Below are 16,157 nucleotides of genomic sequence, written 5' to 3'. Positions count from 1 at the left end.
GTGAGGAACTAAGGTGAGGAACTAAGGTGAGGTATGAAGGTGAGGAACTAAGGTGAGGAACTAAGGTGAGGTATGAAGGTGAGGAACTAAGGTGAGGTATGAAGGTGAGGTATGAAGGTGAGGAACTAAGGTGAGGAACTAAGGTGAGGAACTAAGGTGAGGTATGAAGGTGAGGAACTAAGGTGAGGTATGAAGGTGAGGAACTAAGGTGAGGAACTAAGGTGAGGAACTAAGGTGAGGAACTAAGGTGAGGTATGAAGGTGAGGAACTAAGGTGAGGTATGAAGGTGAGGAACTAAGGTGAGGAACTAAGGTGAGGAACTAAGGTGAGGAACTAAGGTGAGGTATGAAGGTGAGGAACTAAGGTGAGGAACTAAGGTGAGGTATGAAGGTGAGGAACTAAGGTGAGGTATGAAGGTGAGGAACTAAGGTGAGGAACTAAGGTGAGGAACTAAGGTGAGGTATGAAGGTGAGGAACTAAGGTGAGGTATGAAGGTGAGGAACTAAGGTGAGGTATGAAGGTGAGGAACTAAGGTGAGGTATGAAGGTGAGGAACTAAGGTGAGGAACTAAGGTGAGGAACTAAGGTGAGGAACTAAGGTGAGGAACTAAGGTGAGGTATGAAGACAGTTCTGAGCTTACTACATAACATGACATTAATATATGGACGCCTGTACGGAACACCGTTACTGCACATACTCGGATCCTGGATCGTTCTTACCTGCGGGTTTCGTGTTGAGGTCAGATCAGCGCGCGTCTCGCTGCAGGATTCTTATTATTATTCTTATTCTTATTCACGTTTTCACATAAAATCCGATTAAAACCCGGTAAACACGGTAAAAAACAACGCTTCATCCTCCTGCACCTCACGCTCCAAACACACCGCCGACAGGCACCTACAGGCGACGCGCGACTTCCGGCGACTCCCTGCTGGCGTCTCCCTGCTGGCGTCACTCACGGTGGTGTTCCGAATCGCGCAGTACACACTCGCTCCCTACAGCCCTGGGTCCCTATTCTCAACTCTCGCTCCCTACAGCCCTGGGTCCCTACCCTCAACTCTCGCTCCCTACAGCACTGGGTCCCTACCCTCAACTCTCGCTCCCTACAGCACTGGGTCCCTACCCTCAACTCTCGCTCCCTACGGCCCCGGGTCCCTACCCTCAACACTCGCTCCCTACGGCCCCGGGTCCCTATTCTCAACTCTCGCTCCCTACAGCCCTGGGTCCCTACCCTCAACTCTCGCTCCCTACGGCCCCGGGTCCCTATTCTCAACTCTCGCTCCCTACAGCCCTGGGTCTCTATTCTCAACTCTCGCTCCCTACAGCCCTGGGTCCCTACCCTCAACTCTCGCTCCCTACGGCCCTGGGTCTCTATTCTCAACTCTCGCTCCCTACAGCCCTGGGTCCCTACCCTCAACTCTCGCTCCCTACGGCCCTGGGTCTCTATTCTCAACTCTCGCTCCCTACAGCCCTGGGTCCCTACCCTCAACTCTCGCTCCCTACGGCCCTGGGTCCCTACCCTCAACACTCGCTCCCTACAGCCCCGGGTCCCTACCCTCAACTCTCGCTCCCTACGGCCCTGGGTCCCTACCCTCAACACTCGCTCCCTACAGCCCTGGGTCCCTATTCTCAACTCTCGCTCCCTACGGCCCTGGGTCCCTACCCTCAACACTCGCTCCCTACGGCCCTGGGTCCCTATTCTCAACTCTCGCTCCCTCTCCCATATTTATTATTACTTATTATTTTTTATTATTATTTATTATTATTTATTTATTATTATTTTTTATTATTCTTTATTGCTATTTATTATTATTTATTATTATTTATTTATTATTATTCTTTATTACTATTTATTATTATTTATTTACTATTATTTTTTATTATTATTATTTATTATCATTTATTAGCAACGACATAACGCTTTTAAGTATTTTGCTTATTTCTAATTTGATCATTTCACAGTTCTTAGAGGGGTGAAAAACAATTACAAACAAATCTGTCTGTATATAATAATAATAATAATAATAATAATAATAATAATAATAGCACAAACACTAATGTCATAATAATGGCAATACTACTACTACTAATACTAATAATAATAACTATAATAAGGTAGCATGATCGGGGTGATTAATCACATTATTAATGACTATTCTTGATAGAACTTAGTGACTTAGCTGTCTCAGTGAAGAACACATGACCTGAACTAGGGGAATTTCTGGTCTGAAAGAAGTTTATTATAAGTATAATTAAGTTTATTTTAAGTATAATTAAGTTTATTATAAGTATAATTACGTTTATTATAAGTATAATTAAGTTTATTATAAGTATAATTACGTTTATTATACACACCGGAACTAAATTAGAGGGTTTGTGTAGTTTAACAGCACTGAATATCAAACGCATTCATCAGAGGCACCGTGATCTCTGTCTGTACCGCGTCTCGTCTGCAGTCTTCATGTTGGATAGTGTTTACAGTGTGGATAGTGTCCTAAAACACTGTAAAATCCCCTGCACTCGTCCTCTTGTCGGTGTGACGGGCACACGCTGCGACCCGGATGGCTGACACACGGGATGTGTTACCGAACTCCCCCCTGCCCCGCTGAGAGGGGCTCAAACGAGCACGGGGCGCGTCGGAGGACGGGGCCGCGCGGCCGAACGTCAGTCTGGAGGCCGATTTTCTGTTGTGGAGGTGAAGGCGTCGACCCGGGTATCACCGAGCGGCCGTACGAGCCCGAGTGCGTACGAAAACCGGCGCGGTGGACGCGAGCGTTTCAGTTTTGGGGGTCGGCGAGAGGGGGTACGGCTCTACTACAAGAAAATATAGTTAAATGAGGGCCACACAGACCCAGAGCCACACACGCTCTCGGTACATATCGATAAATGAGGGCCGCACAGACCCAGAGCCGCACAGACTCTCGGTAAATAATGATAAACGTAGGCCACACAGACCTTGGGACGCACAGACTCCCCTCATAAGATAATCAAAATAGGCCACACAGACCCTGGGCCACACTGCCAGTCATGACAGAGCATATGTTCCTCATGAAGACGCCGGTCAGGGTAAACGATATTACAGATCCCAACGACACTGCTGTACCTGATGCTTTTACTTTAGAACTTTTACTTCCATAGCCATAGCCTAGTGGTTAAGGAACTGGACTAGTGATCAGAAGGTCACTGGTTCAAGCCCCACCGCTGCCAGGTCGCTACTGTTGGCTGACTTCTGAACGGGAACTCAAAATGATAATTATACTTCAAATTTTACACACCGTCAGTCAGAATTTTACTCTTCGTTTTTATTCGGCGTGATCACGGCTTCACGATCCAGACGTGTCACGTGAAACGTCTGACGTTACCTGTCGATCCGACGAAGAAAAAAAAAAGACACTGAATTGTGACGTGTGTGATGGTGGCGTGTGTGTGTGTGCGTCTTGCCCGTTGAAAAGCTGGGATAGGCTCCAGCTAACACCCCCCCCCCTCCTCCCGCGACCCTAATCGGACGAGCGGTCAACACGGCGGGTGAGCGAGTCGAACCCGACTCGATACCTTCTTCTTTCCGTACCTCTACACGCTTTCGACACCTGGATGTGAACGAGGGGAAACTCACAAACGAACAGAGTGTTACAGGAGACACTTTATTAACACACCGAACTTAACGCACGTAAACGACCGACGTACAAGAGAGAGAACAAACGACACCGAAAAACAAACCGAAAGGATGAAAAAACACTCTTCGCGCGCTCCTTCAAACGTGACCTCTCGCCGCTTCGCGTGGCGCGGTTCGACGGGGGTCTCGTCCGCCGCCCCGTCGGCCCGCCGTCCGCCCGTCCGGGTCGGGGCGGTCGCCTCTCCGTCGCGAGACGCGCGCGACGCGGTCCCACCGCCTCCGCCGACTCGCCGTCCTCCCGGGCCGCCGTCTACGCACCTCCGTCCGTCCCGCCGTTCTTCTTCTTCTTGGCTTTATTCAGCTTGTACACGTCGAAGGTCTTGTTGCGAAAGACGCGGGTGAAGAGGCCGGAGTACGGAGCTTCGCCGCTCTTCACCGCCTGGCAGAAGCGAGGGTGAGGGGACGGCGTCAGATCCGGCTCGTTCTCCCCGGGCCCGTCCATGACCTGAAGAGAGACGCATCGTTTACTGACCGCGGAGAGAAAAGTTCGCGTCGCGGCCGGTTTGGGCCTCGCTCGTTTCTTTGCGACATACTTATACAGAAAGCTAATTATATTACTGACGACTCATTTGTGCTCATGTAAACAGGGCTAGTTTGACTCATCTATAAGGTCGAGCCACAGAGCTTCACGATAACAGACGTGTTCGGTAGACGACTCGTGCGTACAGATGTCTCTCGGTGGTCTACAGTTGGCGTCCGAACCCTGACCGTCGAGCTATGTCGACCGTCGAGTTCGTTTGTCCACGCGGTCGGACGCGATTTAAGGCGCCGCACTGCTGAATCCTTCCTGAGGACCTGCTTTTGATCGTAGTGTAGTTGTATATATATACAGGCATAACATTATGACCACGGACAGGTAAAGTGATCATCATCACGCCATCTGTCAGTAGGTGGGATATATTAGGCAGCGAGTGAACATTTTATCCTCAAAGCTGATGTAAGAAGCAGGAAAAAAATGATCAAGCGTGAGGATTTGAGCACATCTGACCAGGGCCAAATCAATATGGGTAGACGCCCGGTCAGATCGGAGCGTCTCCAAAACCGCAGCTCTGGTGGGGCGTTCCCGGTACGTCTGCGGGACGTTCTGGACGAACAAGTCCGATCCACGGAGGCCCCACATCACGACTTAGAGGTGTTACATCTACAGGATCTGCCGCCGACGTCTTGGTGACGGACACTACGGCGCACCTTATGGGGTCTAGTGAAGTCCATGCCTTGACGGGTCAGGGCTGTTTTGGCAGCAAATGGGGGGGGGGGGGGGGGGGGGGCGACACAATATTAGGAAGATGATCATAATGTTATGCCTGATCGGTGTATATCTATGATGCAATACATTTATATAAACGTATATTTGGACGGAAGAAAGAGCGACGATTTGAATGGCAGTTTTGATCGACATGAGAAATGCCTTTCTTGCTTTTATGCAACCCGGGTACGAGCCGGCTCTACTCCCCCCCCCCAAGAGACTATTAAATTATCGGCTTTTATTCAGGGGATGAAGCTGCAAGTATAGCAGCTCGCATTCAGAACGCGGGCGTACAAAATATTCATTCTCCTGAAATCTGGAAGGACGTTTTCTCATTTCTCTTCCTACCTATGCTGTCTCATGCTGTTCTGTAAGAAAACAGTATTCGATCAAAATATCAAATTTTTTATCATTTATAATTTATAATTACAGGCTGCCTGAAGTCGATTTCTACGATACAAAACATCTCTTCAACGTTTCACACCGATTTAAATACGTGCATGAATATAGATATCATACAAATGACACCTCGCCGGAGATCTATGAACCCCACGAGCTCGATCGTAGGGGAAAAGAGATGCCGGACGAGAACACAGCCTGGAGAGATCCACATCGAACGAGGGGTAGGCGGTTCGTTACGAGGTGAGACGCCTGGCTTCGGCCACATTTGTAACATTTGTGACCCTTCGTGTGTTCGGGGTCTCCCGACGAGCCGGCGAGATAATGATCCGCCGGTCCAGATCCGAGCCTGACTTTGGCTCCCGCGCCCCGTGGTTAGCACCGCTCGGCTTCGTCGGCTCGTTAGATACAATGAAGCGGCGGTTCTCGGCCGGTGAGTCACAGACAGGCACGTAGACTAGTCTGGAAGTCGATCGGAACCTCACGTCCTTATATACGGTTCTGTATGATCGGCTGACGTACAGTGACATGAACGGTAGTATTAATACTAAGCGATCGCGTCACACTTCCTCTCCGCTGATGCCGGCCCGGCTCCGATCGAGGAGGACGAAGCTAACCCACGCCCCCTCCGACACATGGGCGACAGCCGTACGCATCTCGTCACCGACGCCGGACGAGCTCGACCGCACATCAGCTCTGTGTACGGAGAGACGCACCCTGACAGCACTCTTTCCTTGTCTCTGTGCAGGCGCCATCGATCGGCCGGCGGAGGGAGAGAGTCCCTGTCCGGCTTAACCCAGCCCTAAGTGAACGGCGGGCCGATCGTCGCTCGTGTGGCCGGACGGCAGAGCTGAGACTCCTGAGCGGCTAAACAAAACTAGTGATAATGTAGTGATATGTTTATGTTCGTGGTAGCTTAACGAGACTATGACCGAGGTGCATCGGAAGGACACCGAGCGGTACGGCGTTGTGAGTCGGCGCATCTGAGGAATGTCCGAATCCGTTATTTAGTTTATTACTGACTGCAATGTTTTAATCAGTTGTGGTCTATAGTAGTCAAACGGTTGAGCCTCTAAACCTGGAAGTATGTTTACAAAGAAATATATTTAAGCTGTACATGCGTATATGTATACGTGACAAATAAAGCTCATTATATTAGATACATGCTGATTGGCTGGTGGTAATAATGTACACAATTTTGTACATATATATAGTTTGTCCTCAGTTTGATTGCCATCGAGGTGGGTGTATTACTGCTCACGCCTCCTCCGCCTGCTCACAGCCCTTAGCGGAACCCTTTTTCACCCATGCGTTCTGCACAGGCGCCTCTCTATCTGCCGATCAGGGTCCTTACACGGCGCTTGAAGAACCCACCCCGCATGGTCCGGTCGTCCCGCCCTAGCAGAGACGCGTCTGCTGCAGGCTCTGCCACCTGGGCCGCCCCTGGTTCTGTGGCTGTAATGTAGTATTGGTCTGTCTAAATTCAACTGAACTAGTAGAATTTTAAAAGTCTGTGATGGACAGACGTGTGTTCGTGGGGTCAATCACCGCAATAGAACAAGCACCCAGTCAGTCTCCGCCGTAGCCACGGCCCTTACACGCATAAACGTGTTTATATCTATTTACAGTTTCACTCTGTACAGAGCTCTGACTCGACGGTAAAACCTAACGACGTCTAAAGTAACAGCTTTTTAATTACACTAAAACTGCGCTTAGTATTAAAAAAAAAAAAGCTATTTGTGATGAGAGATAGATACTGGAGCATGAAAGTGTGAATCACAAGAAAAAACACCATCCGCTGAAAGCTAATAATAACCCAGGGAACCCGCTGTGCTCTAACAATGCTTGTTTTTCGATTCCAAATAAGATTACGAGTAGAATAGATGAAACATAGCTACGACGCGGGAAGAGTGCTAGAGTCTGCTTCTACAGGGCGACGGTGAGGTGCGCGACTTACGTGTCCGTTGGCCAGGTCGAGCAGGTCCCTGAGTCTGCAGCCGCGGCTGTGGCGACGCTCGTGACAGATGCTGTCCTCTAACGCCACGTAGTCGGCTCCTACGGAGCGCAACAGCCTGTGCACCTCCTGGGCGGACTGCCGAGCGTAAATCTGGTACACCTGCGGAGGAGGAGGAGAGAGACCGGAACAGAGTCACGACCGCGCTACGCGGATTAACGTCGTTAGTTACTGGGGGGGGGGGGGGGGGAGGCCAGGAGATATCGCATCGGGTGGACGAGAACTTTTACGGGGCAGGCGCTATGTTTTCAGGGTCGATTCGGCACGTGTCCTTTTTTTATATATTTTATTTAAGCATTTTCTCCCTTCTTCTCCCTTTTTGGCGCGTCCAATTGCCCGATTACGTCACGCTTCCTCTCCACCCCGCTCTTATCGAGGAGGACGATGCTAACCCCTAACGTCCCCTCCGACACGTGGGCAGCAGCCGTCGGCATTCTGTCACCTACACTCAGCACTGTGTACGGAGAGACACACCCCGATCAGCGCGCACTTTTCCCGTCTCCGTGCAGGCGCCATCAACCAGCCAGCAGAGCTCGTAGTCGCGACAGTTACGAGTAGACCCTATCCGGCTTTTAATACCCCCCCCCCATACGAACAACAGGCCAACGGGCGTGTGTCCTTTTTGATACAGGCCTTACATTACAGTGGGAACGATACGGCTCGCGGCGCCGGATCTCGGATTAAACAGACAAAGTCTGGAGAACCGGACGTCCGGTCCGGCGAGAAGCGTACCGAGACCAGCAGTTTCAGTGACCGTCCGCTAGCCGGCGCACGTCTCTCTGTTTACGTGAGTGATAGGCTTCATTTTGACAGGAGGCTCGCTTGGTTCTCGTCTTTTTCTCTGTGTTTTATGCACCAGCAGTGCTTCAGACTCCGAGTCCCCCACTATATACGATCACCCTGGATTTCACTCGCTCACTGTCTCAACGACTTATCCAATCAAGCATCGTGGGGCGGTGCTGGAGCCTATCCCAGATTTTCAACGGGCGCAAGACACACGGTAAAACCCTGGACGGGGCGCCAGTCCATCACGGGGCAGACACACGTACACACACCCATTCACCTAGAGGGCGATTCAGTGTCTCCAAGTAACCTGACTGCATGTTTTTGGACTGTGGGAGGAAACCCGAACACGCAAACTCCGCACAGAAAGGACCCGGACCGCCCCGCCTGGGGATCGAACCCAGGACCTTCTTGCCGTGAGGCGACAGCGCTACCCACTTACATTTACATTGTTCATTTCACTGTTTATGCGCATGTAATATGTGCATGTCTAGCACTTTTGTGGACCTTAGGGATGTGCTTTCGTGTGCTTCGCACACCCTGAATACTGTAGACTAAAATATGTAGACTATTACTTATTGAGCATTTCCTTTTAGTTAACAGTATACGGACTGTCTAACAGAGCTCCCTTACCTGCCTGGTCCTCTCGCGCAGTGCCCGGTCCTCGTAGTGCGGGTGATTGGTGAGCGCTCTGCCCGTGCACAGCTTTATCCCCGCCAGCAGCTGCATGCTGCCCGCGAACACTGCACGCCTGGGGGTGTCGGAGCTGCATAAAGAACGAAGCATCCGGCTTATTTTTCATGTTTCATTAACATTTAATAGCGTGTGTGTGTGTGTGTGTGTATGTGTGCGCGCGCGTGTTAAAAAAGCAGAGGAAGCTGTACTCGGCTGCTGACATTTAGTTTTGAACAGGAGGAAGGATGCTAACTGGCACGGCAGGGGGGCGCGCACTCGGGCGTACGCTTCCATTTGTCGTGCAAAACGCTCCGATAGGAATTCAGACTCTAGGCCTGTGGGAAGGGCTCGTTTCGCTGCCGAAGAGGGCCGTGGCATCGTTACGGCGAGCGCTATTTGTCAGGGGCGAACTGTTACACTATAGCTGGTCCTTTGGGCATCTTTAAAACACACTTTTAACTGCATTTGATAATAATAACACACACACACACACACACACACACACACACACATTTTAACAATGCAACTAAGCTTTCCTAAATGAAAATGCTTTTTTGTTACAGACCCAACATTTCATCACAACAGTCCATGTTTCACAAATATCTATGCATTAGGCACCGGAACAATGCTTGTGCTGGTCAGGATCCGGATAGGACATGTGGTATTTGCCTCCTCCGGGGGTTCCGTTTTCCTCCCACAAGTCCAAACACATGCAATACAAATTGCCCCAAGTGTGAGTGTGTGGTGACCTGCCCAGGGTGATTCACCCAATAATCCGTACCCACAGCGACCCCGATCAGGATAAAGTGAACGACTTCAAGCCTGGTTTCTGGTCCGACATGACCGTGCCCACGTTCACAAAGCGAGGTACACATTGTGTGACGAGCTGGGTGGGTGTGGAGGACCTCCAGACCCCTGATCTCGATCTGATCCTACGACTCGGGGTAGCCGGGCGAGCCAGGCCGGTTCATCCGACGTCAGCGCTCGTTTGACCGTACGGGCACGGATCTGAACACGATCGGCTCGGAAGGGGAGCGGGGCTCGCCACATCAACGCTCTTGGCACTGAAAGACAGATGTTAAACCAGCGCATGGTACTTTTAGCCATGTAGTTTACGTTTACATTTTTGGCATTTTAGCAGACACCTTTATTCAAAGCGACTTACAATACAGTGGGACTATACAGTCTGAGCAATTGAGGGTTAAGGGCCTTGCTCAAGGGCCCAACAACAGCAACCTGGTAGTGGTGGGGCTTGAACCAGCAACCTTCTGGTTACTAGTCTGGTACCTTGTAGTGGGAACTACAAGAGAAGGTGAAAAGATTTTTGCACAAAGTCTATTTGTGTGGCGCCTGATTCAAATCTCAGCTCTGCTACCGGTTGGCTGGGCGCCCCCTAGCAGGCACGACTGACTGAAGTGCCTGTAGCAGAAAAAAAATTGGCCTCTAGTCTGCTGGGTGGGAAAAGACCGGACTAATAAGGAGTGGGGTGGGGTTATCAATGCTGTGTAAGGGAACCTGGTTTCCCAGGGCACCTGTACAGAAGTAGGGGTGTGTGGATCTACAAGCTGGACCAACTAGGTAGGAGTGTCTAATAGAGTGGACAGTGAGTGGACACGGTATTTAATCCACTCATACCAGCACAACACACACTAACACACCACCACCATGTCAGTGTCACTGCAGTGCTGAGATCATCCACCACCTAAATAATACCTACTCTGTGGTGGTCCTGTGGGTGGTACTGACGAGTACCAGTGACAGCACTTAAGGAGAATATCGTTATCTGCTTAATCAAACCGTGCTCAGGTCCAGCAAGATCGATGAGGGGAGAAGGACTGAAAAGGTCAACCGTCACTCTTTGAAGGGCAGTAAGGCGAAGCAGCCCGTCCGAACATGAAAAGCTGTTTTTTATTTAATTCACTTAACCTTTTACCGTGTTAAAACTAAGACACGATACTCAGAACTAACGGTCGCTAGGATTGTTATGTCACTGTCAAACTGCAGGGTAGAAAAAAAGATGTAGTTTCTGTGTTTAGCTGGCGGGGACGTGTGTGTCATTACAAGGATTTATTTTCTTTTATCAAAGTGAAACTCTGCCTTCTGCGTCGTGCATCCTCGAACACGTAGGAGGACGTTTCGCCACGGGACGGTTCGATGACCGAGAATCGAAAGAGCAAACGAAACAACTCGATGCACCTCAATTCCTCCTTGTTCTCCTTTCCTGACACGACCACCCACGCGGCAGTGACACACGCTTCCCGTTAAGGAATATCCGAGACGGAGGCAAAGTAGGACGAGGTGAAAAATGGCTACAATTACGCTGGTCAGTATCTATCAGAAGGAGCCGCTCAGGTGGCGCAGCGGTAAGGTACGCTAGCTCACCAGAATTGGGGTCTCGAATACATCGTATCGAACCTCAGCTCTGCCTCTCCGACTGGCCCGGGCGGCAGTATAAACAACGACTGGCTGTCGTTCAGGGTTAGGGGGTAAAAAGTCGGATCATAGGTCCTCATAACTGGTGCGACTGCGGCCCCCGCCGGCTGACTGATGGCGCCCGCACAGGGCTGAGGAATAATGCTGATGGGGGTGTGGCCCTCCGTGCACAGTGCCCGTCGGTGTATGAACTCGACTCGTGCGGGTGAAAAATGCAGTCTGTGCTGACTGTGCGTACCGGAGGGGGCGCGTGTCAGTTGAGAGGCGTCCTCAGTCAGCGGTGAAGGGTCGAATCAGTACAGAGGACGCAATCAGGGTGATTGGACACGACTAGACTGGGGGATAAAAATTGGGGGACAAAAAAATATAAATAATAATAATAAAAAAAAGAAAAGTGGTCCAAGGAAGGAACAGCGGTAAACCGGCGACAGGGTCATGGGCGGCCAAGGCTCATCGATGCACGTGGGGGGGCGAAGGCTGGCCCGTGTGGTCCGATCCAACAGACGAGCTCCTGTAGCTCAAACTGCTGAAGAAGTTAACGCTGGTTCTGACAGAAAAGTGGGGGCCGCATAGCCGCAGACCAGTCAGGGTGCCCGTGCTGACCCCTGTCCACCGCCGACTGCGCCAACAATGGGCACGTGCGCATCAGAACTGGACCACGGAGCACTGGAAGAAGGTGGCCTGGTCTGATGAAGCCGGCGGAGGCAGTGTGACGTCCTGCTGGGAAACCTCGAGTCCTGCCAATCGATGTGGACGTCACTCTGACACGTGACAAGCGATCGGGGTCCTGAGGGAAGACCTTAGAGACACCGATGGTGCAGCTCTACGGCCGTGCACGTGGGACCAGCTCCGTACTCGACGTACGGCAGGACCACACTGCAGATGCGCTGTACGCTGTATGTTCGAATCCACGTACGCTTCGCCACGGTACGACTCTCGTAATCCTCGGTTCGAAGCTCAATACTCTCTTGAACCCGAGTCGCTGGATCATCCATATTAAAAAGGAACACGATCACTGAGAGCTATTCAGCCCGTCATCACCACAACGATGCTGTTCCTCATGTGCATTCAGCTTTTTAGAATCGAGACCTGAATACGGCCCTTCGGCCAAAGACTTGAACCTTTCGGAGCAACCTGTAGGTCACTTCCTGCCCCGGGAACGGGAGGAGGTCGCAGGCGTTTTTAATTACTCCGTATCATATTGTGGTGAGATTCTTCTGGCCCAGGGCTGATTAGCATTTTATATTTCATTTCAGTATTACATTCTCTTGCATAAATGTCAGCTTGTGTTGGTCTGCACCTCCCTGACATTATAAAAAATTGATTAACGACGTTAATATTCAACAGACGAGGAGGGACACACTGGCCTCGCCGGTCGCTATCGTGAAGGAAGATGATGCCTGTCTTTCTCCCCCCATCGTGATTCACCGCTAGTGATTACAACGAAAGACGTTATACTGGACAAAGTCGAATAAAGATCGATAGTTTATTAGTTTGGCGAGTATTAAACTGCACGTTGAGGCAATAAATCTGGCGTGGAGGGTGGATGAAATACTGCAGAAAGAACTGCACATTTGTTCAGATCCACGTAACATATAGAAGCACTTTGTAGTTCTACAATTACTGACTGTAGTCTGCATGCTTTGTTACCCCCCTTTCATGCTGTTATTTAATGGTCAGGACTCTCCCAGGACCACTACAGGTAGAGCAGGTATTATCTGGGTGGTGGATCATTCTCAGCACTGAAGTATGACACTGACATGGTGGTGGTGTGTTAGTGTGTGTTGTATACCAGCATGCTGATGGAGTTTTTAAACACCTCACTGTCACTGCTGGACTGAGAATAGTCCACCAATCAAAAATATCCAGCCGACAGCGCCCCGTGGGCAGCGTCCTGTGTCTAGAAGATGACCGACTCAAACAGCAGCAGTAGATGAGCGATCGTCTCTGACTTTACATCTACAAGGTGGACCGACTAGGTAGGAGCGTCTAATAGAGTGGACAGTGAGTGGACACAGTATTTCAAAACTCCAGCACAACACACACTAACACACCACCACCATGTCAGTGTCACTGCAGTGCTGAGAATGATCCACCACCTAAATAATACCTGCTCTGTAGTGGTCCTGTGGGGGTCCTGACCATTAAAGAACAGCGTGAAAGGGGGCTAACAAAGCATGCAGAGAAACAGACGGACTACAGGCAGTAATTGTAGAACTACAAAGTGCTCATATATAGTGAGTGGAGCTGATAAAATGGACAGTGTGTGTAGAAACAAGGAGGTGGTTTTAATGTTATGGCTGATCGGTGTACACCGATCTAAACACCATAAAAAACATAATAAAGTCTAAGAACGTCCACCCACGTTTTAAACGGAGAGCACCGATCTGATCTCCGGAGGCCGTGTGCTCGCTCGCAGCTTTGCTGTGGGAAGGCGGGAGTCTTTTTTTCATCCCGTCAGTCGCTCCGAGTTATTACAGATTTAACAATAGGGGTCGACGCGCTACGGCGTTCGGAGGCAGCGAGGCGGAGACGGGGCGGCAGACGCGGAGAGACGCGGACGCCGAGGAGTTCAGATACGGCTCGATAACGATCCGATCGAAATGTCATACGATCGATCTCCAGATGAGACAGCGATTCGGCGCTAAATGACATTTTGCTCCGAGAGTCTAAAAAAGTGATTAAAACCTGCGAATTAAGAGACTAGCACCTGCGGCGCTCGTGTTTAATGATACGATGTCGCTCACACAATTAACACCGAGTTCACAGAGGTTCGAACCGTCTTACGACGAAGCGGAGCGCTACGGTGGATTGTCGGGCCAGGTGATCGCGTGGGTCGTAGAAGGATCAAAATACAGGGATTGTCTGATAAAGCACTTCAGCCGTGTCGGCGGGGTGTCGTCTAAAGGGTGACGACCAGAATGGGGAAGAAACTACAGGCAACAGTGACAAGTGTCTCGTTCCAGTTGAAACATATATTACCCATGCTCTGAGGGGGGTTACGAAAGTTTCCTCCGGAGAAAATAAAGGGCTAATTTGTCTTCATTATCACAAAACACGACAGCGTTCGGAAATAATGCTGTTTTTCCATGCTGACAACAGGACGTGCGGTATAATAATCACCCGAAAAGACAAAGGAAACTGTTTGGGTGTGCCACAATGCTGAAAAAAGGCAGTCAGATGGAGAGGGCACAGCTCAGTCAAACAACGTGCGCACACACAGCAGGATATAGTACGACATGTCAAATTTGGAAAAACAACAGTGGAACTACGTGTGATAATTGATTACTTTTGTTTTTGCACAAGTTTATTGTCTCCAATTCACCTCACTCGCACGTCTTTGTACTGCGCGAGGCAACCCACGCAGACACGGGGAGAACACACAAACTCAGCACAGAAAGGACCCAAACCGCTACACCTGGGGATCGAACCCAGGACCTTCTTGCCGTGAGGCGACAGTGCTACCCACCGAGCCACTCTGTACAACATATAAACGTGTCGGAACCAGCCCCGGTTCTGGACTGCGTTGCTTGTGGGGGGGCAGTGAGCAAATTTGGGGGATTGGGGGGGGGTTGTAATGCCCACCCCAGCGCCCCCATAGCGCCGGCCCTGCTTGTGTTACTCTAGTTTCGCCCTAAGCCGGATTCGAACCTAGGGCGGAAAAATATGCGCGATTTAATAAACAGCTTGTTGTGCTGATGTGCCTGCGCACACACGGCGTTACCGAGACTGACAGTAAACACTACTTAAAATAATAACCAAGAGCTTTGTAATTCTCACGGTAGCGGTAGCGGCAGCGCCCTGGTTTGAACTGTATAGATGCATTGCATTTACTCAAATTCTAACCCTCCACTTTGGCTAAGCCTGTGTCCACTGTATTCTCACATTCCTGTTCTCAGATCGAGGAATGGATCCGGATGTAATATCCCACTGACGTTCTGTCCACCTGCCTTAATGCGTGCATTACGCTTCCTCTCTACTGAAGCTAATCCCCACTTCTGATCGAGGAGAGCGAGACTGACACACACCCCCTCCGACACGCGTGCAGTACCAACTGCCTTTTTTCACCTGCACGAGGCGCGTTCATATGCAGATCAGCTTTGTATACGGAGAGCGACACCCTGATCAGCATTATTCCCATAATTGCACAAGTTATGAGGAACCCTCATATCCGGCTTTCCCGTCCCTGAACAACAGCCAATCGATGGCAGAGCTGAGATTCGATAAGATGTATTCGAAACCCCAGCTCTGCTGTGCTAGCGTATTTTACCGCATTCAATATGCTCTTTAAATATACGGCCATGTGTTCACAATCTGTAAAAAACTCAGAAACACTCCAGCAAACAATAAAAATCTCTAATTAAAAAATATCGACTTTTAAAACGATTTATGCTCCTATACAGATTTTATAGGCCTGTCCTAGAGCCATTGGGTTTAAATATACTGTATTTAAGACACTAAACAAGATTATTGGGTGCATTTCTTTATTGGGTCGCATCAAATTAATGGTCTAGACGTAATACCAGGGCCGCAACAGCTACTCACTAAAATCCGGTAATAAAATAGCCGGCAATTAATTTAATTAGTGATTAGCTGGGACATTAGTCCATAGTAAAACAGATGCGTTTGGAAACTCGAAATCTGAGCTACCGTGTACCATTATCTCTTTTTAACGTCTTTTAGTTTATTTAATGCATCGTTTGAGAAAAGGGACACAATCACTACATGACATCAAAGTCCAGCTAGAATTACAGAATATGTTCGTATATCTCGTACACATAATGACTTGTCTTATTGCCTTTACGTTTCGTGTAAAATGCTCTTGAGGTAATAAAAGAACTTCCTTTGTGGTGGTTTTTACGTTTATTTCATGTAACTGCCTGTTAACACTAAGTGCCCTCTGACTGTGTAACACCGACCACTTCAAAAAGGGGTTT

The 16,157-nt window shown here is 49.8% G+C and overlaps 1 protein-coding gene across 3 annotated transcripts in view; it reads right to left on the bottom strand.

Annotated features, from left to right (window-relative positions):
• Positions 1–3,619: 3,619 nt before the first annotated feature.
• dpy19l3 (dpy-19 like C-mannosyltransferase 3) overlaps positions 3,620–16,157 on the bottom strand; it is a 51,399-nt gene continuing 38,861 nt past the window's right edge. For all 3 annotated transcript variants that reach the window (XM_062989735.1, XM_062989734.1, XM_062989736.1), the window contains 3 exons: positions 8,746–8,878; positions 7,273–7,431; positions 3,620–4,115 (listed from right to left, as the gene is read on the bottom strand). In XM_062989735.1, the coding sequence (XP_062845805.1) occupies positions 3,921–4,115; positions 7,273–7,431; positions 8,746–8,878 (487 nt within the window). In that variant the 3' untranslated portion in view covers positions 3,620–3,920. The remainder of the gene's footprint in view (positions 4,116–7,272; positions 7,432–8,745; positions 8,879–16,157) is intronic.

This window comes from Trichomycterus rosablanca, chromosome 27, assembly GCF_030014385.1.
Source record: "Trichomycterus rosablanca isolate fTriRos1 chromosome 27, fTriRos1.hap1, whole genome shotgun sequence".
In the NCBI taxonomy this organism is placed as follows: domain Eukaryota; kingdom Metazoa; phylum Chordata; class Actinopteri; order Siluriformes; family Trichomycteridae; genus Trichomycterus; species Trichomycterus rosablanca.
The sequence above is the reverse complement of the archived record's forward strand: the minus strand, read 5'-3'. Positions and strand labels throughout refer to the sequence as shown.